The sequence below is a fragment of the Nymphalis io genome, chromosome Z, assembly GCF_905147045.1.
Source record: "Nymphalis io chromosome Z, ilAglIoxx1.1, whole genome shotgun sequence".
Lineage (NCBI taxonomy): Eukaryota > Metazoa > Arthropoda > Insecta > Lepidoptera > Nymphalidae > Nymphalis > Nymphalis io.
In genome coordinates, this window is record NC_065918.1 from 11,367,746 (window position 1) to 11,390,496 (window position 22,751).

General features: G+C 35.0%; 2 protein-coding genes across 2 annotated transcripts in view; one reads left to right on the plus strand and one right to left on the minus strand.

The window, feature by feature from the left end:
* LOC126780666 (dynein axonemal heavy chain 6) overlaps window positions 1-22,038 on the plus strand; it is a 55,684-nt gene extending 33,646 nt beyond the window's left edge. Inside the window, exons 53-68 of the mRNA XM_050505295.1 lie at window positions 5-190; window positions 941-1,113; window positions 1,572-1,752; window positions 2,329-2,508; window positions 3,052-3,285; window positions 3,783-3,929; window positions 4,002-4,192; window positions 9,807-10,008; window positions 10,105-10,345; window positions 10,867-11,067; window positions 11,146-11,387; window positions 11,594-11,884; window positions 18,696-18,848; window positions 20,842-21,039; window positions 21,265-21,388; window positions 21,767-22,038. Of these exons, the coding sequence (XP_050361252.1) occupies window positions 5-190; window positions 941-1,113; window positions 1,572-1,752; window positions 2,329-2,508; window positions 3,052-3,285; window positions 3,783-3,929; window positions 4,002-4,192; window positions 9,807-10,008; window positions 10,105-10,345; window positions 10,867-11,067; window positions 11,146-11,387; window positions 11,594-11,884; window positions 18,696-18,848; window positions 20,842-21,039; window positions 21,265-21,388; window positions 21,767-21,996 (3,174 nt within the window). The 3' untranslated portion in view covers window positions 21,997-22,038. The remainder of the gene's footprint in view (window positions 1-4; window positions 191-940; window positions 1,114-1,571; window positions 1,753-2,328; window positions 2,509-3,051; window positions 3,286-3,782; window positions 3,930-4,001; window positions 4,193-9,806; window positions 10,009-10,104; window positions 10,346-10,866; window positions 11,068-11,145; window positions 11,388-11,593; window positions 11,885-18,695; window positions 18,849-20,841; window positions 21,040-21,264; window positions 21,389-21,766) is intronic.
* On the minus strand, window positions 6,343-8,055 carry LOC126780702 (uncharacterized oxidoreductase YtbE-like). The gene is made up of 5 exons (XM_050505335.1): window positions 7,920-8,055; window positions 7,759-7,839; window positions 7,571-7,678; window positions 7,245-7,525; window positions 6,343-7,170 (listed from the first exon to the last, which is right to left on the minus strand). Exons 1-5 carry the CDS (start codon window positions 7,990-7,992, stop codon window positions 6,817-6,819), a joined length of 897 nt encoding a protein of 298 aa, XP_050361292.1. The 5' UTR covers window positions 7,993-8,055; the 3' UTR covers window positions 6,343-6,816.
* Window positions 22,039-22,751: the final 713 nt, after the last annotated feature.

Sequence of the window (22,751 nt, forward strand, 5' to 3'; positions counted from 1 at the left end):
ATAGGCAAACAGATGGGTGAAAAATATGGAGTGTGACAATGGTTTACAAATAACAAAACTAAACGATCCGGCCTATCTTCGCATCCTAGAGAACTGTATCAGATTAGGCTGGCCCATGCTCATAGAGGACCTCGGCGAAACGCTTGAAGCAACCCTCTCACCTGTACTACTCAAGCAGACGTTCCTTCAGGTATTTCATTATACATAAGTAAAGTACGTATATGAGTATTGTCTTTGAATGTTGTTGATAAAATTCAAATTGTTTTTCTAGAAATACTTTGATTTATGCAGGACTAGTTTGTCATGAGCTAGATCGCCAAATTCAATACTACAATGAAGAATGAAAAATATTAAGAGCTGATTTTAATAAAAACTAAAACCACAACTAAACTTTTTGTTGATCGATTTCCAAAGCCAAAAGCAAAAATTGTAAAACTGCCGACTTTGAAAATTTTCATCTCACGCTTTATTGGTCCGAGCCGGGACTTGAACCGAGACCGGGATTTCTATAAACCAATAGTCCTATAAACTAGCCTCTACGCCAACGATGCAATTACTTTAATACACACCATTGTAAAAGAATATAACAATATAATAATAATAATAATGTTCCGGGACATTTTTCACACACGGCCATCTGATCCCAAATTAAGCTTGTACAAAGCTTGTGCTATGGAAACCAGACAACTGATATTCTACATATACTAGTTTTCTTTTGTAAATACATACTTATATAGATAATTACACCCAAGACAAACAGACGTGTTCATGCACACAAATGTCTGTCCTGGGTGGGAATCGAACCCACAACCTTCGGCGTGAAAGCAAGTGTCTACCAACCACGCCAACCGGCTCTTCGTATAATTACAAATATGTAGCTATTATTATGAGTGTATTCATCGTTTTGTATTAATTGTTGTTTTCGTATGTATTTCCTTAGGCAGGTCGTCTCCTGATCCACCTGGGTGACAGCGATATAGAATACGACACCAACTTCCGTTTGTACCTAACCACTAAGCTGGCAAACCCTCACTACTTGCCAGAGATCTGCATACAAGTTACACTGGTCAACTTCACCGTAACTCTATCTGGTCTCGAGGATCAGCTACTTGCGTAAGTAAATAAATTAAATGAACTGCTTAGTTACAGTCTTATATATTTATATTTAAACAAGAATGCATCAAATCCCAGGAGTTCGGGATTACCGGCCTATTAAGTAGCCAAAAGACAAATAAGTGTATAATGGAGTCACGTAGAATTCATAAGCTAAAGACAAAGAAAATATCTTGTCTTTTAAATGTCCGTCTGCTAGTCAAAGGCCTCTACTTTTGGAGCCCACTCCAACAAGCTGCTTCAATGCAGATAGAATACCTTCAAATTTCACAATGTTTCCCTTTAACGACGAGAACGTAGTGAATTTAAAACACAAATTCAGTTCTTGAAAAGTCCATGGTGCTTGTCCGGGTTTGCAATCATTGGTTAGGATTCGCCGCAGCTCGTTTTTGGTATTAATTATCGATTAAAACATTTGTGTAATGATGTATTCAATCAAGAATATTTTCGTCAATCAGGGATGTGGTGCGTCTTGAACGACCAGACCTAGAGCTGCAAAGATCAGAACTGATCGTTCGCATAAATACTGATAAGGCGACATTATTGGAAATCGAGGATAAAATATTACGTCTTTTGTACGCGTCATCAGGGAACATCCTGGACGATGAAGAGCTGATTGAAACTCTTAATGAGAGCAAGGTGAGTATTGTAGTCGAAGGAATTTTCCGTCAAATCCATATTAATTAATTACGTCACATATTCTTCTTTTAATTCTATATTACTAAAAATAATCAACCTTTGTTTATCGGGTGATTATATTAACAATGCCGTGTCTTCTTTCGAGTGTCAAATCAATAATGTCAGAAAGAGAGAAATCAGTATTTTAACAAATCAATCGCTAAGCAACATTTATAAGTAAGACCGATTATTTTTAGGTAATTTATTTTTATTGTTAAGAAGATATAAGTAGGTATCAAAGGAGACTTGAAATGGTGACGTAAGATAATTATTCAAAGAATTGGGTTGTTTGGTACAAATTAAACGAATAGATCTCTTTGTCTCCATAAGAAAGTTCGTGTTGATATCGGCTGCATTATACCAAACTAAAATGCCATAGGAGATTATACTATGTAAAATATCATAGAAGTAAATAAAATACACAAGGAGACTCGTAGTCATTTCTATTATCATTATTGTTTTAAGTGTAGGTCTAAGCTACTCTTTTTTCTATTTATGAACGTATAATATTAAAAATGACTTCGCTTTTTGAAACAGGAAACGTCAGAAATAATTAACGCTCGACTTGAAGAAACAGAAGCGACGGAGATCAGGATATCGGCTGCTCGCGAGAAGTACCGCCCGGTGGCAACTCGAGGTGCCGTTTTATACTTCGCTGTGGCGCAGCTCGCAGACATCGATCCTATGTACCAGTTCTCATTGAAATATTTCAATCAGGTAGGATTTCAAAGAATTGTGATAATCATTGATAGCTTGACCTTATCCTATTTATTTTGGGTCGACAGATTGCTTTGTTGGTTGCGAAGCGTTTTGTAGCTATCTCCAGTGATACACCTACATCCTACAATAGGTTAGTCAGCACCGTAATGGTGGTAACCTTAAGTTCGATGATATTGATGAATGTGCATTACAAAAAATCTCTTTCGCTTATACTACGAAACTTTACTCGTTTAGCTTAAGATGAGGTGGTCCAATTCTAATAAACTGTAACTACACGGGAAAACACAGCTAAAGTTGTTGAGAAATATGATTTTGAGTAAAATAATTACCGTTTGCTTCTAGAATATCTAATAAAACAACGCCTCTCGACTGAGCAAAGTATGTCGTTATAATGCATAATATTATATAATTCCATACGAAGCTAATGGTCCATTGTTACTAATAGGCAGATGAACATATGCATCAAGTGACTATCAATGTTAATTTTAATAAAAAAATACAATTAATAAGTACAACATTCGTTTAATTTGAAATCCACAGGTATTCAACTTCGTTATCGAGAAGAGCGAAAAATGCGACATCCTAGACGAGCGATTGGAGATTTTGTACCGTGAGATCACGTTGTCCGTATACCGCAACGTGTCGCGCGGGTTGTTCGAGAGGCACAAGCTAGTGTTCAGCTTCCTGCTTAACGTGGCGATATACTTGCACAGCGGGTGCATCACGCACCAGCAGTGGAACTTCGTGTTGAGAGGATCGTCTGGAACTAAAGTGGTATGGGAGTAAATCATATGATGACTCCTGATAGTGGCGTAGCATGGTTAGGTGGTGGGCCCTATTTCAGAGGTGGCGGTAAAAAAAAATGTTTACTAATAATATGCATTATGATAAATGATTTTTTAATTGTTTGTTTTTTACATAGAAATGTTTTTTCATATGTCAACAAATGTCATTTTCACTTAACATTATTGTTATTCAATAAGAGTACTCATTTAACTATGTCACAATTATAATCAATTGCAAAATAAGAAGGCGGCAAATTTGGGTCCCGTACCGAGTGTTAGTGACCTACGCTACGCCACTACCCTCTGATTGATTTCGGTGAAGTTGGCAAATCTTCATCGAAACTAGCGGAATGGGCAGGAGATTTCATAATGTCCGCCACACTTAAACTATTAAACGATATTTAAAAAAAATGTTGTAGAATTTTTAATTATTAAATATTTTTTATAATAAAGTTTAGTAATGTGTTGTATGTTTTGCACAAACAGGTACCACCTAAGAAACCCCCAATAGAATCGCTGACGGAACAGATGTGGTTAGCGGTCAACTATCTGGAAGATTCCGACCCAAGCTTCGAAGGGCTCGCCGCGGACTGTCTCCGAAAGATTCCCATTAAGCTAGGCACATTTTCTTTGGTATGATATTTCGTTAAAAAATGTAGTTTTGCAAAATGTAATTATTAACTTTGTTAATTAAATTATTCGTAGGATATTCACATAAACAGAGCGGACCAAGCGCCTCCAAAGGTGACATGGGACGAGAGATTGGATACATTTCAGAAGTTAATGTTGATAAAATGTCTAAAAGAAGAAAAACTAGTGTTCGCTATCGCCCAGTATGTGAGCACTAGCTTAGGATCCGTGTTTATAGAAAGCCCAACTGTACAGCTAAATACATTGTAAGTTAGAATTAAAATTATCCATTATTTATTTTATCATTGAGAGGAAAAACTTTGTATATCGAAATATATTATAACATATCATATCAAATAATATTGTAAGTATATATAATGCACTTAAAACTAGTTCTTCACCCTTCCTCACACTTTGTTGCAACTGTAAATGCTTTGAGATATTTTTACACCTCTAGAATGTAGTTATATGATATGCATTAAATTTAGGAATTTTTGTATTATATTTTGGTTTCATTTGAAAATTGAATGTCAAAAAAGAATTATTTATAATAACTTAATGTTTTATCAAAGAGTTGTTATGTACATGTATGTATACTTAGATTTACATTATACGACCTACAACGCTTCAAATGTTTATGCAATGTTATATATTATAGTCAGATAATTACAAGATTGACGTTAGTTACTGAGTTTTAGTTTTAGTAAAGCCTACCCTTAAAAATAAAATTATAAGGGTTACATTAACCTGTCATATATCATAATACAATCGGTATCGAGCCAAGCTATACATCTGTCCATAATGGCATCTTATCGTACGCTTGTCGTTTTATATTTCTTCTATTTCAACCCACAATAGTTCCACCAAAGACAATATTTATTAGTAAAAATAATACAAAATAACTTTATGTAAGAGATTTAAATGCCCTTTTTTACGATGATATATTGAAAAATACGTAATCTAAGACTGGTATTATAATTTGAACCAAAATAATAATATAATTTAAAACAATAAGCAAGCTTGTACTCAAAATATATCTACAATGACAATATTAGGAAGCGGTGTATCAAAGTGCATAAGGACAATAGACATTGAAATTGTTGTCATGAATTCAAGTCACTGAAGTGTTTCAATTGTTTATCAACATGTTTTTATCAATCTTCACTTGTTCATTTCATTATAAGTAACAGAAAAAAATTAATGTATATTTAAAAAAAATTCCAAAAAAAAACTAAGTTTGATTTATGCATAGGGTTCCTAAAAATATAGTCATAGGAATCCGGTCCTGTCACGAATCCGCACGTAGAATAAAAATAGCATATTGTTTAAACATTCATCGTAATTTCTAAAAATAAATCAATCATTATTAAAAGTAACGCTACACTTGGTAGTCAAAGTCAAAATGATTTATTTATTTGTCGCAGTAGATTCGCACGCATTTCAATGTAACTATTATTTAATTGCACATTTGAAATAGATTGCAATAAAAAAAGGAAACTTTGCTCTGTTCTAAATTAATTCGGATACCTTCACATAGTTATTTTATAGTAAGAGAACAATCTAAATGTAACAATTTATTATATAAATAGCTGAGTATATCGCAAGCCTATCCTTTAACGTGTAGGTATTCAAAATAATATGTTGACTAAGTATCATCGCCAAACAAAATTTTTTGAAGCTATTAATATGAAAACGCAGTCGAATAGAATAGAATGGGGAAGTTTAAATACAAAGATTGCAAGGAATATGGCAATGGATTGCATTGCATTTGTCCTATTTGTAATTATAGACAGTCGCTGTTGACAAGCTAGTATTAAAGAATAATGTAATAATCGCATTTTACTGTCATCAATAATATCGCTAATAATTTGGCCAATATTTAAAATATATCTATATATATATATACATTTAATTTATAACTTTTCAATAATAGCAAAATCTGCAATGCGGATAAACAATTCGCAATGTTGCATACTTAGAAGATGTGAATGATGTAGGCGTGGGTGTGAAATAATTCTCAAATGACAACACATAGATACATTTTTATTGAAATAGGAGCGTGTACATCAATATAATTAAATTTCTACAATTGAAATTTCTCCTTTACCCTGAACGAGAAAACGCTTAAATCGATTATAATATTCTTAAATCTAACACATATCAGTTAAATACAATTACATTGATAGTTGTCATACAACGTATATTACACGAAATATTTATATATCAAAATAAAATAATAAAAAAAACACAAACTAGTAAACATTACAACAAAAAGAGAAAAATATTTTTTTCCTGAATACATACGACGTTTACAATATAATATAAGAAGCTTTATAAAAAAACTTACAATATTATTCGGTATAGAATAGAGCTGTAAAGATTATAAAAAAATATAGCAGTAATGTAATAGGTATTCCAAGATTTGGTCGAATTTTTAAAATTAAGTTTATATAAGAATAAGTTTTTAAAATGTATCACATGAGAAATGTCTTAGTAGGCGGAATAGATAAATTACATTTCGATATAAAGAAACAGGAATTAGTATCAGTATCAGTATTTAGAAGTGAACTGAGACGTAACACAACTCAACATCACCAACCACTTAATCCTATACATTGACACATCGAGGCTACACAGTAAGCACAATAAGATATTCAAGTTACTTCGATATGATAGACATTTAAATAGCAATCTTAAAATTTTCATATCCGCAACATCGTTTCATGAACAAACACAAGCAACATTTAAAAACTTGTGTTCAAAACATGGGTATCACTGTCATACGGTGTGGTACCTTAAACAAAAACCACGGAGGAAAGTTTATGACACTTTTAATCGGGAGCAGTATCCCTGATATTTCCAAGAAAATATCAGGATACAGCTTTGCCATTCAGGCAATCCCAGTCCGGTTCCAGGCGTATTTTCGGTTCTTCATGCTGAGAGCGTCGAGAGCCGCGACATCCCCCTCGGATAGACTAAAATTTAGAGACTTGTTCTGCTGCAAGTGATAGTAATTTGTAGATTTCGGAATGACGGCAACTCCGCGCTGCAGAGCCCATATCAATAAAACTTGAGCTGTTGTAGTATCGTAAATGGTAGCAATTTTTTTCACGACTGGGTCTTCAATCAATGCCTTGTGGCCACGCGATAAGCCGCCAAAAGAGCAGTATGCTTGCAGGCGGATATTATGGTCACAGCAGTATTGCAACATCTCGAGTTGATAGTAGTATGGATGCCATTCAATCTAGAAAAAATATGAAAATAAATTAGAATGTTATATGACTGAATTATTTTTTAATCAAATTAATATGTACGTACCTGGTTGACCATTGGACCAATGGCCATGACCTCTGTAAGCTGCATCAAGTGTCTGAGCGTAAAGTTCGACACGCCAATTGCGTGTACTTTATGCTCGTCGTAGAGCTTGGCGATTGCCATCCAAGTCTCCGCGCGTATCGATTCATTTTTCATGCTCCTCGAATCAGAGTTCGGAGGGCCAGGGAAATGGATAAGGTACATGTCGATGTAATCCAAGCCTAAATTTTCTAGGGATCTCTCGAAGGCTTTAGAAATGAAACTACTTCCCCTTGAATGCACCGCTGCAAAGAATACATTAATCATAAGAAATAAAAAAGTACTCTTACACAACTTTGAAGTAATGAACAGCTCTTTGCGAGTCAAGCCATACTTCGGAAGCAATTGCTTAAATGCCTCTCGCATAAGCTTCTCATTCCCGTAATCAGGGGCAGTATCTATAAAAGTAAAAAAAAATTGAAAGGAATTTTTTTAAACTCCAAATACATATTATTGAAAAACATATTTGAGAATTTACCAAAAAGGCGGTAGCCTGACGACAGGGCGTAATCTATGGTTTGGAACATAAGTTCCTGAGTGTTCAGCCGATATGTGCCCACTGCAATAACATAAAAATATTGATATAACATTTGTTATAATAAAAACAATAGATTATTTTTTTATTAAAAAAATACTTACATCCCACGGCCGGCATGTTGATACCATTCTTTAACGCGAAATTCATATCACCATAATTCACTGTTTTAGCCATTTTTGAATAAATTCCTCCGATTTAATAAAATTAATATAAAATGTTAATATTCAAAAGCTTGATTTTTAACAATTAATAAAAATAAATTTTAAAGTTATATATTACACTTCAACCATCGACGTCCGCTCCTTTCGGATTCCTACAAAGAGTGAGTGCAATATGCAGCAGCCCTCACTAGGAACGCTGGAAAGGCTCTATCGATCAGCGCGCCGGGGTCTAGACTATTAATAGAATATCAGGGACCTGGGATGCAAGTTATAACAATATCTATACTTTACGGTTTGATTACAGTACTTGTGATCATAATTTGTTCATTTGTTGCATACTTTAAACGATTCCGAAGAGATTTGTGTTTACTTTCAAGACACATTTTTCATTTTACATATTAATGACTTAGTAATGGTTTGATTCATTTGATTATTAAACAAAAATTGAACAAATCAAGACTCGCTTAGAAAACAAAAGTTAAGTTTTTAAAAGGGTCATATCCTATCACGTACACTATCCGTAGCTTTACGGGAGTAAAGAATAATTTGATTTAATTCATAAATAATTATTCTTATTTGTTATAATTATTTTTATATAATTAAATAAAACAGATTGATCAAATATTAAGATAAAACTTTTTTTGAAAAGAAAACGATTATCATATTTTATGTCTACGAAGTTCGTATTAATAAATTTATATAAATAATATTAAGCAATGTTTTTTTTCATCAATCATTTTTACTATTATTAGCTTTTTAAAAATAAAAATAATTTAAGAAGCTACAGAGCTAATAAAATTAACTTAATCGAAACTTTGCTCTTAAAACGATTTTGTGAATTCATACATTAGATAAAAAGTGTTTTGTATGTATGTAGGAATTCTATATAATCATTCAGAAGTATTTATAATGCACACATGCACGAACAAAACACAACACACACATTCATAACCTTGCTAAACTAATTGTGCTCTTTTAAATTTAAGACTTATACGTATAAGTTTGAGCGATATAGCAAATAAGTTTGATCATTCTGAGTTTATTCTTGAGAATATTTATATATTTTGATGTGTTATTTTTGTTTATATACTTTACATACACTCCTATTGTCGCATTAATCATACCACCTGACATATTAATGTCAGTTGTTTGAGCCAAGTGTATTATTGAGTCTCTTGCCGTACCAACCCTTTTCGGTCGGTACAGCGAGAGAACTGAGTTTTGTACTCGCCGAGTCTACCACATTGCTTCGGTGGGGGGTATTGGGTAGTGCAGGGTGCAGGATGCATGGCAACGCGGATGGGAAGGTGCACCCCAACCGCTAACATCCCTCCGCGCACATTTATGCAACGTAATTTGTATATGCCATCGTATTGTATACTGACGATACTTACTTTAAACAAATACGTTAAATTCTATTTTATGTCAACAATTATTAACGTAATCATTTATCAAAATATGCTTTAAACAAAAATCATAAAATACTAACTAATCCACGAAAAGTAAGAAAGGTCATACTTTAAAGAGCTGACTGACTCAAGCATAATCTCTTTGTCAGTACATAATCAATAAGCCTGTTTTGAGAAAATGCATATAATTCCTCTTTTGTAGTCTCGTATAAAGCTTGTTTCAGGCGTAGGAACGAAAATATTTTAAAGGTAAAAATAACAGGATCGAACCCAAGACACACATCGCTGGATGGCACGTATTTCTATGAGCTGCTGAAGCTATTTTAATAAATATTCTTTGGAACTTGAAGTGAAAGATGGCTTGTCTCCTTTAACTATTTCATAATGGATTCATACCAGGATTGTTAAATATTTTTAGATATGCTGACACATCTTGTACAATACCTTTGGTTTTCGTGCTGAGTACTGGTTCGGATCCGTTTGGAGCTTTCCAGAAGTTTGCAACCGAAATGGGCGTGAGAGACCGAGTTCACTCTATTTCTTTGGGGCAAGGACAAGGTCCCGTTGCCGAAAAATTGATTAATAACGCTAAGCCTAAAGGAGATTGGGTTTTCTTGCAGGTAATAGACCCTTTATGTATTATATTACGTATTTGCAATTGTGAATAATAAAAACTGACAATGTGATTGACCTAACGAAATTACCATTTTTATTAGAATTGTCACTTAGCGGCGTCATGGATGCTTAGCCTTGAAGTAATAGTGGCTAACATGAGCAGCGACCAATCAAATCTGCATACCGATTTTCGATTATATTTAAGTTCTATGCCAACGCCAAAGTTTCCAGTGTCTGTACTTCAGAATTCCGTTAAGGTCACTAATGAACCGCCTAAAGGTCTTAAAGCGAACGTGAAAAGAGCTCTCATTGAGATTGAAGAAGATTTCTTTGAAAATAATGGTAATGTCTTATTTTATAAAAAATATATATATTTTACAATTCAGCTTTCACTGTTAACTTATTTAGGTAAGTATATATTTTTTTTTAAATGAATAGTTATTACTATTATTATTTATTAAATTTCATGCAATTACAATGCTACTAGTGCAATTGTGTATCGCTAGCGTTCAACTAACAATAATAATAATTAATTCTTCTCCCGACTTACCCTACACGAGTAAGCGCGTTCGCTCTGCAGCGGCTTACTTCCCGTCCCGTGGACGATAGGGAAGCGTTTTACTACACCATCCATATATTTTAAATAAAATATGTACTGATATTACTTCGTTGAGATTGAATCTTAGTAACTACTAATCCGATTTGAAAAATATTTTTGATTTAAGCAACCCTTTTTATCGAGGTAGATATTGTGTAAAGGTAAGAAAGACAAAACTGAACCACAAATCCGCTTATATTACTAAAACGGTACGTATTCGAAATAATCGAACTTCCTGTAAGAATATAGATAAATATTATTTCAGTGCTAGAACAGGACTGGCGAACAATGCTATTCGGTATATGTATGTTCCACGCGATTATACAAGAAAGGAAAAAATTTGGTCCGCTCGGTTGGAATATTACTTACGAATTCAACAATAGCGACCGTGAGTGCGCGATGCTTAATCTCCAAATGTTCTGCGAATCTGGACACGTCCCATGGGATGCGTTAGAATATATTACTAGTATGTTTTAAATGCTTTTTAAATTTTTAATTTAACTATAATTAAATTTTATATTTTATTTTTAAACTTATTTTTAAGGTCAGATAACCTATGGCGGTCGTGTAACAGATATGTGGGACCAAAGATGCTTGACCACGATTCTGAAGCAGTTCTTCTCGCCGGCTACGCTCGAGGAGAGTTACACGTACTCTCCGTCCGGTACCTACTATTGTCCGCGTCTCGAAAAATTGAATGATGTTCGTGATTACATCGACACACTACCAGTCATCGAGGATCCGGAAGTGTTTGGAATGCACGAGAATGCTAATATTGCATACGAGGTTTGACCGTGATACATATATTCAAAATATGAACACCACTGTTTATTTATTTGTAAGCGATGACACCAAAGGCTATGTTCGTCATTACTTTAAACAATTCGAGCAATCTGACATCTGACGTTACACTTGTCAATTTAATGCATTATTTTAATCGCAATCTCAATTTATATGGTACATTAATTTAAAAATATTGATTTGTCGTTCAGCACAAGGAAACTAGTACGCTGATCAAGACAATAGTTGATGTTCAACCTCGTGCCGGTGGAACCGGAGGCGGAGACACACCCGACCAAATTGTCTGGCGAATATGTGATCAGACACGAGCAGTGGTCGTGGCGAAAGTGGACAAGGATCTGGTAAACCCGTCCCTGATGCAACCTGATGACTGCGGCCAGTTACATTCCCTGACCACGGTGCTGCTGCATGAAACGGATAGGTTCAACGTGCTCTTAGCCCTCATACACAGCTCTCTCAACGAGCTGCAGAAGGCTATCAAGGTAAGGAAAACGTATGACTTCACATACTTATATTGGCACATATTGTCATTCATTAATTGAATGTAAGATTATAACGTTGGAGTATATTACAAGTTTTATATTAATTATGAATGTATGATCACCCGAAATGGTCTAGTGGTTCGCACGCGTGATTCTTAAGCAAAGAACGGTGAATTTTCATGTGCTTAACTTGTGCTTATAATTAATTTAGTTGTGGTTGTGAAAGCAGACATCGTTTAGAAACATACATATGTCCGATCAAAATTAACAACGTATATATCCATCGACCCACATTCTAGCAATCGGATATTACAGTATGTTAATCCATTTAAACAAACTCATTTTTTTAAAACATAACGAAAAATTGTCATCATCGTGATGTCGTGACATAAAAACGAAATGGCATTTAAGCTACCCTACTCTTTAATATATTTTTTAGGGAATATCGATAACATTGAGGATACAATACCAGAAAACTTCAAGGAAATTGTCAACAACAGCTGAATATAATTTCAAGTTAAGAATTAATGCTATAGATACTTATATTGGATAAACAAACGTTCATTTTTATGTTTAATATATTTTTATAAATATACTTTATATTCATATATACTTATACAGATACATCTTCGCTGTTCGAAGTACACTTATTCACCGTGGATGTTCGTTTATACGTATGATTGCTTGCTTCAGTTAAGGGTGACATTCAAACGTACAAGTGCCTCTATATAGTTATGCAATCAAAAATGCCCGGACGTCCTTGGTCGCGTCCTAGCCCTCTTGCAGCGTCCGACGCATGCGTACAGTAGTCTCATTATTCTACAAGCTGAAACAAGCTTTCCGTAAACATCTATCAGTGTATAGAAACTGCAGGTGGCAACTGATCAAAATCAATAAAGCATTAAGGACGCATCTGTCCAAACGCCCTTGAGCCCCTTCCAGCAGTCGGAGCATGCGTAATTGCATTCGCAATATTCTAGAAACTTCATTTCCAATAAATAAAGTACTGTACTACAAATATATCATAACATACAACATACATATATCATTTATATATCTAACTGCGTCATGCAGCACCGACTCCTGGTTACAGCATCTGGCGCATGCGTAATCCAATTAAGTACACGTACATACAAAACGCAATAGCGCAATGCGGATGCGGTTTTTAGTGCATCCCTGCCCGTCACCCCTCTCGTAACTTCTAACGCATGCGCACTTCGGTTCGGATGTTTTAGAAACATCCTCTGGTTACAGCATCTGGCGCATGCGTAATCCAGCCAATTACTCCTAGTTCAAGTTTTATAGGTACATACAAGAAGCAATAGCACAATGCGTTTCTGGTGCATCCCTGCCTTTCACCCCGCTTGTAATGACGCAAACGTACTTCAATTCGAATGTTCTATAAATATTACATTCTGTACAATAATATTCAAATATTGTTGGTATCTATATGGAATATAGATACCAACAATATTTGAATACGACCGAATATGTTTTATTTTTGCGACGTAGAGGTCGCTTGCAGCTTTTGACGCATGCGTGCTCACATTCGAATGTTCTAGAAGCTTTTATATCAGTCTATACTGTATATAAATACCAACAACCGCTTCCGTTTTGGCGTCGTAGCAGCCGCTCCTGAGGCGCATGTGTATATAGATTAAGTCGAATACTTTTCGATAAACAGCAACACACATACGACAAAAAAGGCCGCCATTGCAACTTACATAATTATAAAAAAACCAATCCATAGTCTAATCAACCAATCAACAGCCAATCGTTGTCCACTGCTGAACATAGGCCTCTCCCAAGGTGCGCCAAAGCTCCCTGTCCTCCGCCTTCCGCATCCAGTTGGTGCCCGCCACCTTCTTAAGGTCGTCGGTCCACCTGGCTGGAGGGCGCCCTACGCTGCACTTGCCGATTCGCGGTCTCCAATCTAGGGCTCGTCTGCTCCAACGGCCATCGGTCCTACGACATACGTGAACAGCCCACTGCCACTTCAGCCTGCTAATTTTGCAAGCTATGTCAGTGACTCCGATTCTTTTCCGGATAATCTCATTTCTGATCTTATCCTTCAAAGATACTCCAAGCATAGCTCGCTCCATAGCACGCTGAGCGACTTTGAATTTGTGGACTAGTCCCGCAGTTAGTGTCCACGGTTCGGCACCGTATGTCATGGCAGGTAAGACGCATTGGTTGAAGACTTTCGTCTTCAAACATTGCGGTATAGACGACTGGAGAACTTGACGAAGGTTGCCAAATGCTGCCCATCCCAAGCGAATTCTTCGATAGGCTTCCTTCTCGAAGTTGTTCCTACCGACTTGTGTTATCTGTCCTAGATAGGTATATTCACTAACAACTTCGAGAGGTTTCCCTTCGACGTATATCGGTCCCGGCACGACATGCCTATTGAACATGACCTTGGTCTTGTCCAAGTTTATACCGAGACCGACACACCGGGAAGACTCGCCTAGGCTACGCAGCATTTCGGTGAGTTGTTCCAGCGACTCTGCTATGATGACGATATCGTCGGTAAATCGAAGGTGTGAGATGTACTCGCCGTTTACATTGACTCCATACTCAGTCCAATTCAGCGTCTTGAAAACGTCTTCCAACGCGTTGGTGAACAGTTTCGGGGATATTACATCCCCCTGTCTCACCCCTCTGCGCAGTTAGATCGCCTTCGTCTTACAGTCCTGGATGTGGAGTCATTGTAGCGGCGTTGTACAGACATCTCAGTACCTCGATATATCTCCAGTCGATATGACATCTCTGCAATGAGTCGAGCACTGCCCAGGTTTCGATGGAGTCGAAGGCTTTCTCGTAGTCCACAAATGCCATACACAGCGGTCTTTCAGGACCGGAGTCCCGCCTGCCTTAAGCAACTCTGTTGTGATTCCGTCATCTCCCGGGGCTTTGTTGTTTTTAAGCTGTTCTAGAGCCGCCCTAATCTCGCCTTGGTCAACGACCGGGAGCTCCTCGGAGTAATGGCGCATAAGAGGGGCGCGCTGGTCATCAATACTGATTCCCACGGGTTTATCCGATCTTGAAGAGAACAACTGCCCATAAAACCTCTCTACTTCTCCGACAATCTCAGGCCTAGAGGTAACGACCCCACCATTTTCAGTTTTAAGTTCTGTCAGACGTCTAAATAATCACAAAATAATCTGAATATTGCTAAAGCTAAACATAACTTTATCACTATAGATATAATGCTTTCTACAGAAATAAAATTTATGATTTAATTGTTCGAAAAATTCAGTAGCCAAGCTCGTTGAATATAATATTATTTAAGATTCATAACTCCTAAGATTTTTTTGAATCTTAATAAATACGTCCTTAGACAACCTTTACCTGATATCTACAAAACTACAACATTTACAGTAACAGCCTGTTAGCCAGCCGACTGCTGGGCTAAGGCCGCCTTTACCTTTTAAAGAGAAGCTTTGGAGCTTATTCCAGCTCGCTGCTCTAATGCGGGTTGGTAGAATACACATGTGGCAGAATTTCAGTGAAATTAGACATATGCAGGTTTCCTCACGATGTTTTCCTTCACCGTCAAGCACGAGATGAACTATAAACACAAATTAAGCACATGAAAATACAGTGGTGCTTGCCCGGGTTTGAACCCACGATCATCGGTTAAGATTCACGCGTTCTAACCACTATGCCATCTCGTCATCTCGTCAAAACATTAACAATGCCTAATTCGAACTTTTTAAATTGTTTGTAATCAATGTTATGATAAAAATTAGAAGCCTTTCTAGAACTCTATATATAATTCACATCAAGCAGAAATTCTGCGAAATGTTAACATTTTGTTAATACCACAATGTACGAGTATTATCAAAAGCATGGCAGGTTAATCTCCTAAATTTTCTACTTGTTTCTGATTGTACTTTATACTTTCATACATACACATAAAACACTATTAATTTTTACATAATATACGCTTAGTTAAGTGTTTCTAATAGTTATTGAATTATAAATATAAAAAGTAACGAACTGGCTTAAGAATGTTTGCTTATTGAAATGAAATGGTAATTTTATTTATTGGTTTATTTATTTGTATAATGAATTTTCATTGTGATTCATTCTGTACAACCGTACTTAAATATATTATTGTAGTAATAGCAGTTGAAGAAATCGAATCAGACATGGTCATAAAGTGAACCAGTGTTGGTTACCATTATGGTAGGCGCCTATCGAGAAATCTATAGTACCTCTCAATTGCTTGCGCTTGTCTATTTTATATAAAAAAAAGGATTTTTTATAGTATAGGTAGGCGGACGAGCATATGAGCTCCCGATGATCACCAAAGCCCATAGACATTGCCATTGTAAGAAATGTTAACTATCGCTTAATGCGCCACCAACCTTGGGAGCTAAAATGTTTTGTCCCTTGTGCCTGTAATTACACTGGCTCACTCATTCAAACTCGAACAGCAGTAGAAATTTGTTATTGTTGATACCAAGTTTCTACTGCTGTTTTGCGGTAGAATATCTAATGAGTGGTGGTACTTACCCAGATGAACTTGTACAAAGCCCTACCACCAGTAAATTAAAAAAGTATTCTGTAGTGTTTAATGAACAAAAAGTTGGGTACAATATAACTACGAAAAGTCAAAGGGAAAGGTCACATACTCCTACATACATAATATTAGGTGCAGTAGCGGCATTAGTTAGGGCGCGGTAGGGCGCGGCCCAGGATGCCATAGTAACTAATTTCATTCTTTGGCTTTGTTTTTTATTTACATTTTTTGCATAGGTTTGATAAGCGGGCGCCGTAGCAATCTCACCCAGAGCGATGGTGGTAATAAGACCGGCATTGATGGGGTGTAAAATGACTCTTAACATTTAGTTATTTTATATCAATCTTTGATATTTAAATTGTCATGATTTCAAAGTGAATGTTTATGTAGTAACAGTCATGTACATGAAATTTCATCTGTAGGCCAAAAATGCTTGCTTAAGTCAAATTTCGGAAATCGTCGTTTGACTGCTGAATGATATAAATAAGCAATAATAAAAGCAAGTAAAAAAGATTATCCAATGGGAAAGAGAACCAAATAATTTAACTCAAAAGTAGTAATGTTTACTAAAAAGCATGTAAAAAAATATTACCTAAAAGATTCCACTAAAAAAACATAAATATGTTAAGAAGCCAAATAAACATAAAAATATTGAGAGATATTAAAATGAGTGTGTTATTATGAAAATGCTTATGAAAAATCATGAAAATTTATTAAATATTTGAAAACTTATCGAGTAGACCTAAATATTGAATAGGTTACCGATGCGTATTGTGATTGAAGGAAATAATTCATATTCAGCTTTTTACTTTTTTAATATCTGTACAAAATGTATCCAATTAAAAGCCTATAGCCTAGATACCTGGCTAAATATATAGAAAATCTTTTTCTGTATATTTAGCTTGGTATCTTTTTATTTTAATTAGAAATGAGTAATAATTATTGGTACGCGAACGCCAGTTATTTGGCTATCTTTTTTACTAAAAAGAAAAACAAAACAATTTCTGTCACTTTGCAAGAATTTAATACAAAGTTTACTAAAGGCACTAGAGGTTACACAAAAATGCATTTATTTGAAACATTCTTAAGTGACATAAACAATGAATTAGATGGCTTATATATATTCATTGTGAAAAGTAATTATTACAGATATCATAATAATCATCGTTCCTATAATCTCAATGGGTAGGTTAAATAGTTTACGTAATACAGGAACGACGTAACACGTACTTGATATATTGCATAACAACTGCAATCTAATCGATGGGAGAGACATTAAAAAAAGGATACCGAGTCTGCGTACAACATATATTCGCCATTTTGAAATTGTACTGTTTTACTTAAAAGGTGCCGTGGATCCCAGGAGTTCAAGTTATACTGGTCCAATGAATGCAAACAATGAATTAATTATTACAGGTATATCGTACTTATCGACACGATTATGAAAATGTTAACACATATAACATTTTATAAGTGATAAGTTGATACTTTTTTCGTATCAAGATCAACTATTGTTCTAATAATATTATTAAGACATTAAACTTAAAATGTGTGAAGTTCGATGTATTTAAAATAATATTTTATTTATCTGCAAAACAAAAGGAAATATAGTATAACGAGAACTTTATTTTATTAAACAGGTAGGCGGACGGGAAAAGGGCCTCCTGATGTTAAGTGGTCACCATCGCCCATAGACAGTGACGCTGTAAAAAATAATATCGCCAATGCACCACCAACCTTGGGATGTAAGATTAGAAGGACATTAAGTCCTTTGTGCCTGCATAACATAACAATACTGAGTATTGCTGTTTGGCGGTTGATTAAGTGATGAGTGGATGATACCTACCCAGGCGGGCTTGCACAAAAAGCCCCACCAAGTATATCTCTTATATCTCCTGGTCAGTCTCAGTTAAATATCTTCGCTGTGGTCGAAATTGGTCAGAAAAACATCACATCATATTCACTAAATTTATAGAATAGTTTGATGTAGATAATGTAATTTAAAAAATAATTGGTACATTTGTAAACCATTTAAACTGAAATATTTTTGCACCATGCAAATTCTGTTTGAGCAAAAATGTCTAGCACAATTATTGTACATTTTATCCGATTTCAGATAATAATAATTAACTTTTAATTCCCAAAGTCTATTCGCTTCGATCGTGATGAAAACATCGTATAAATGAAGTTCTCTTAAGTATTATTTGCCTTTCAAATTATTCTGAGATAGAGAAATGTGTTATATGTAAAACCCTCTACAAGTGTAAATAATGTGGTTTACAGGGTATCGTTGTGATGTCGGAGGCGTACGAAGAGGTTTTCAATTCCTTCCTCAACAACAAGGTACCCGAAATGTGGCACCGTCGCGGGTATAATTCACTCAAATCGCTCGGAAGCTGGATACATGACCTGACTCTTCGAATCGACTTCATAGAGGTTTATTACAATTTTACACTGCATATTCGTTTTTTTTTTTATTTTTTGCAGCTCTACGTAAAACAGTAATAAGCATGTTCTATAGATACCAATATCTATAATCACGTTACATAACGCTAGCCTGATGCGCAATTTGCTGTATTGATTTATGGGTTTTGATACGCATGTCGGTGTTACATAAGAGCATTTCCTATCGTGCTTGTTACTTACGAATATATAACTATTATATGAAAAATGATATCATTTTAAATACAGTAAGTTTTTTATACATATTGATAGCTGAAATGGCCCGTGGTTAAAATTAGCTAATCTAAATCGAACATCGGTTTAAAACCATTGTTTTTTTTATTGTTTATAAAAAAAAATCTGTGTCGGATGAAAATCTGCCAACCCGCCTTAGACCGTCGTGGAGTAAACTCAAAACCTTCTTAAAAGTATAATGTTGTTTACACCTTATCACTTCGTACCTAAACTGTTTTAGTTGTTAATTTTAAATGATGGTATAAATATTTCAATAAACAAATGAAAATTTAACTACTTGTTTAAGTAGTTTAATTTTAATACTGAAATAAAGAAACTGTTAATTACTCTATATGCATATCATTTTATTTGAATATAAATTATTTGCAAACTAAATTGCTCCGTTAGAATTTTACACAATTACATTAAAACACTGAATATATGTCTTGTATTTCGCCGTCTACCGTTTTGGTCTAAAGTATTTCTCATCTAATATTACTGACGGAACTTTTAAGAGCTGACCTCTGTAAGAACCTATTCATTAGCGGGCTAATTAATAATAGACTAGTACTGCATACCTGCAGGGCTTGGAATGCGCGTACCCAATTATATAATTATTTATATAAATAATTATTTTATATTTACATTTGTTTATTGGTTTTGTTTTAATTAAATATTAATATTATTTTATTCATACCACCACCTACCTCATATCCTATCTGTGACTACTTACACCGTTGGTTGCCTGGAAGAGACAGCTATGTAGCGATAAGGTCGCCATAATTGTACATTTATTTAGGCAGTATACATGTTTTGTATTTTTCTCTTTGTGATGTGGTGTACAATAAAGTATAAAGTAAAGTAAACCAGTGGACATTTTCATTAAATGAACTTCTTTATACATTTTCTTTTCATCAAAATTTTTGTTTTTTCATATTCGCATATTTTTTAAAGGACATTTAAAATGCTTAGTTTTTTAATATATATTACCTACGCTAAAATAATTACTCTAAGCGTAATTGTTAAGAATGTGTCAACGAAACATATAATTTTAATAATACCAGCATTTCATTTCATTATAAAATATAATATATATAATTCATTAAATCCAGTTCATTAACAGAAGAATAAAACATAAAATTGCTGAAACGTATGGTGCTAAGACTACTTTTGCTAGCAACCAATATATAACACGTTCTGCCTACCTTTATAATAAAATTAATAAAATTCTAAACATATATCCCGAACAATATTTTAACGTCAAACAGAAATTATTTGAATGGTTAAAAACAAAAACATACGATGACACCGAATTAATTCTGTTTCATAAAACATAATCTAATCTACTGTAATCTACACATACACCCACCTACACATACACACATACACACACACACACACACAAACACACAAGTAAAATTCATTTTGATATAATGTTAGTTTACCTACTGATTGTGAGTTTTAGTATATAGTAAGATATTGTTTATTCTTTTTAAGAACATGGACAGAATTGTATGTTATGGAAGAGCGGGTCCTTCTGTCACGAGTATTATATTATACTCACTAGAGGGTCCCAACCTTTATTTGCTATGTACAACTTGATAAAGAATAAACTATTTTATCAAAAAAAAAAAACTTGGTAATGTTGTCTGTAACTTTATATATGACGCTGACTGTACATACTATAAAATATCTGATTACGGCTTAGTATTTACTGCCAAGCGAATTTTTAAAAACGTACGTTTATTTACAGAAATGGTTAATAGATGGTGCCCAGGAAAGCAGTTGGGTGTCCGGGTTGTTCTTCCCGCAGGGGCTGCTGACGGGCGCGCTGCAAGCCTATGCAAGACGGTATCGCGTACCAATCGATGCTTTGATGTTCGACTTCGAACCTCAACGGTTTTTCCTTTCTCAGGAGGACGTATACCGTTACAACAAGAAGAAGACGAAGGTGTGACGTATTTATTGTTCATGGATACAATGTCGTTATTAACTCTGGTACCAGAACGCGATATAATAAGGCATTGTTATCTGACTAACGTAGCTAATAAGTAATAATAATAATTGTACCACATTGTTAACAATAATTTGTTATTGTATACTTGACAATACCGCGCCTGTAATAAACTTGTAATATGGATCGCCTTATTACATATTATGTTGCCTACGGTTTCAGGATGATGGGAAGAGTGTTTTCGGTCCCCTAGAAAGGCCCGAGGACGGTGTAAATATCCACGGGCTGTTTATAGACGCTGGCCGCTGGGATCCTGCAAACAATCTATTAATAGATGCACTACCAGGTATTGCTTTTATCGATGTAATAGAATGGACTCTGATTTTTCATAGTATTCAACATACCAGCCATTTTTTTAAATTAATTACGACTGAAGGTAGCCCATTCACAATTCCTTCCAAAAACCGAGGTTTCAAATGATATTAGACGCGCGACTCGTTGCTGCTTTTGAAGCGGCGAGGCGTGAGCATTGCCGGTACTCATCCTGCACTGACTTTTATTATGCCAAGATGGTTGTATAGGATTCTCAAAAGATGTATCTGATACGACTGTATGTTTATTAAAATAAGATTTTCTTAGAATATCGGTATATGCTGAAAAAACTTACCTGAAGTATTGAAAAATTAACGACGCCAGATAATATTGACTTACATTCTTTGTTAAGGTCAAATGAACCCACCTCTACCCGTGGTGTGGTTCAAGCCGGTGCTATCACTGCCCAAACCAGACCCGCGTTACGAGGCGCCGCTCTACAAGACGTCAGAGCGCGCGGGCACGCTGTCCACAACGGGGCACAGTACGAACTTCGTGCTGCCTGTGCTGCTGCCCTCCAACATGCTTTCCGACTTTTGGATCGTACGCGGGACGGCGCTGCTTACGCAAATTACAGATTAAAGTTTCTTTGACTTTTATATCACTATCCTGTGATATTTATCGATTTTTCCTATTATTATATTTCAATATGTCTATCTCAGACTTTGCAATATGTAACGTTAGTTTTTAATGAAACGGTGAAATATTCTTAACCTGGGTTGGTAAGGACGAATAATACTTATACCTACTTAATTTTCAGGGCACTGAATAATTGTTTTGATATAATTATTATTGTCTACAATCGTTAACGTTTGCATCTCCTAGTATGTATCATTAAAAATAACTCAATATTATGTAATATTAAATACAAAAATATATAAAATAGCTATTTGATTCTTATTTAACACTGTATCCCCATTTGGGCCTTGAAATCAGTTTGTTCTTTGTACCGAAGTCTAAATATTAGAGTACACTACTAACTTTCATGCCCCAGTACTACTCATAAATCAGCTTAGAGACGTTTCTAGTAGTAAACAGTCAGCATACATATGTATAAATAATTATTTTTATAAGTAGATACTTAATATTATACGTATTCAACGTAATTTTTAATCACGTTTTTCTTCCACTCCAGTCATTTCCGAATCAAATTAAAATATACTTGGGGTTCATACTCCGTAACAATTTGAATCACAATCGGTTCAGCGATATAGACGAGAAAGCGTGATAAAGTGAACTTACTCTCGCAGTTCAGATAATACCGCACGTCATGAGATACCTCCCTCCAACCCCGGAACTAATACCCTCTTACCGCTTAAACAACTCTTTTTTTAATT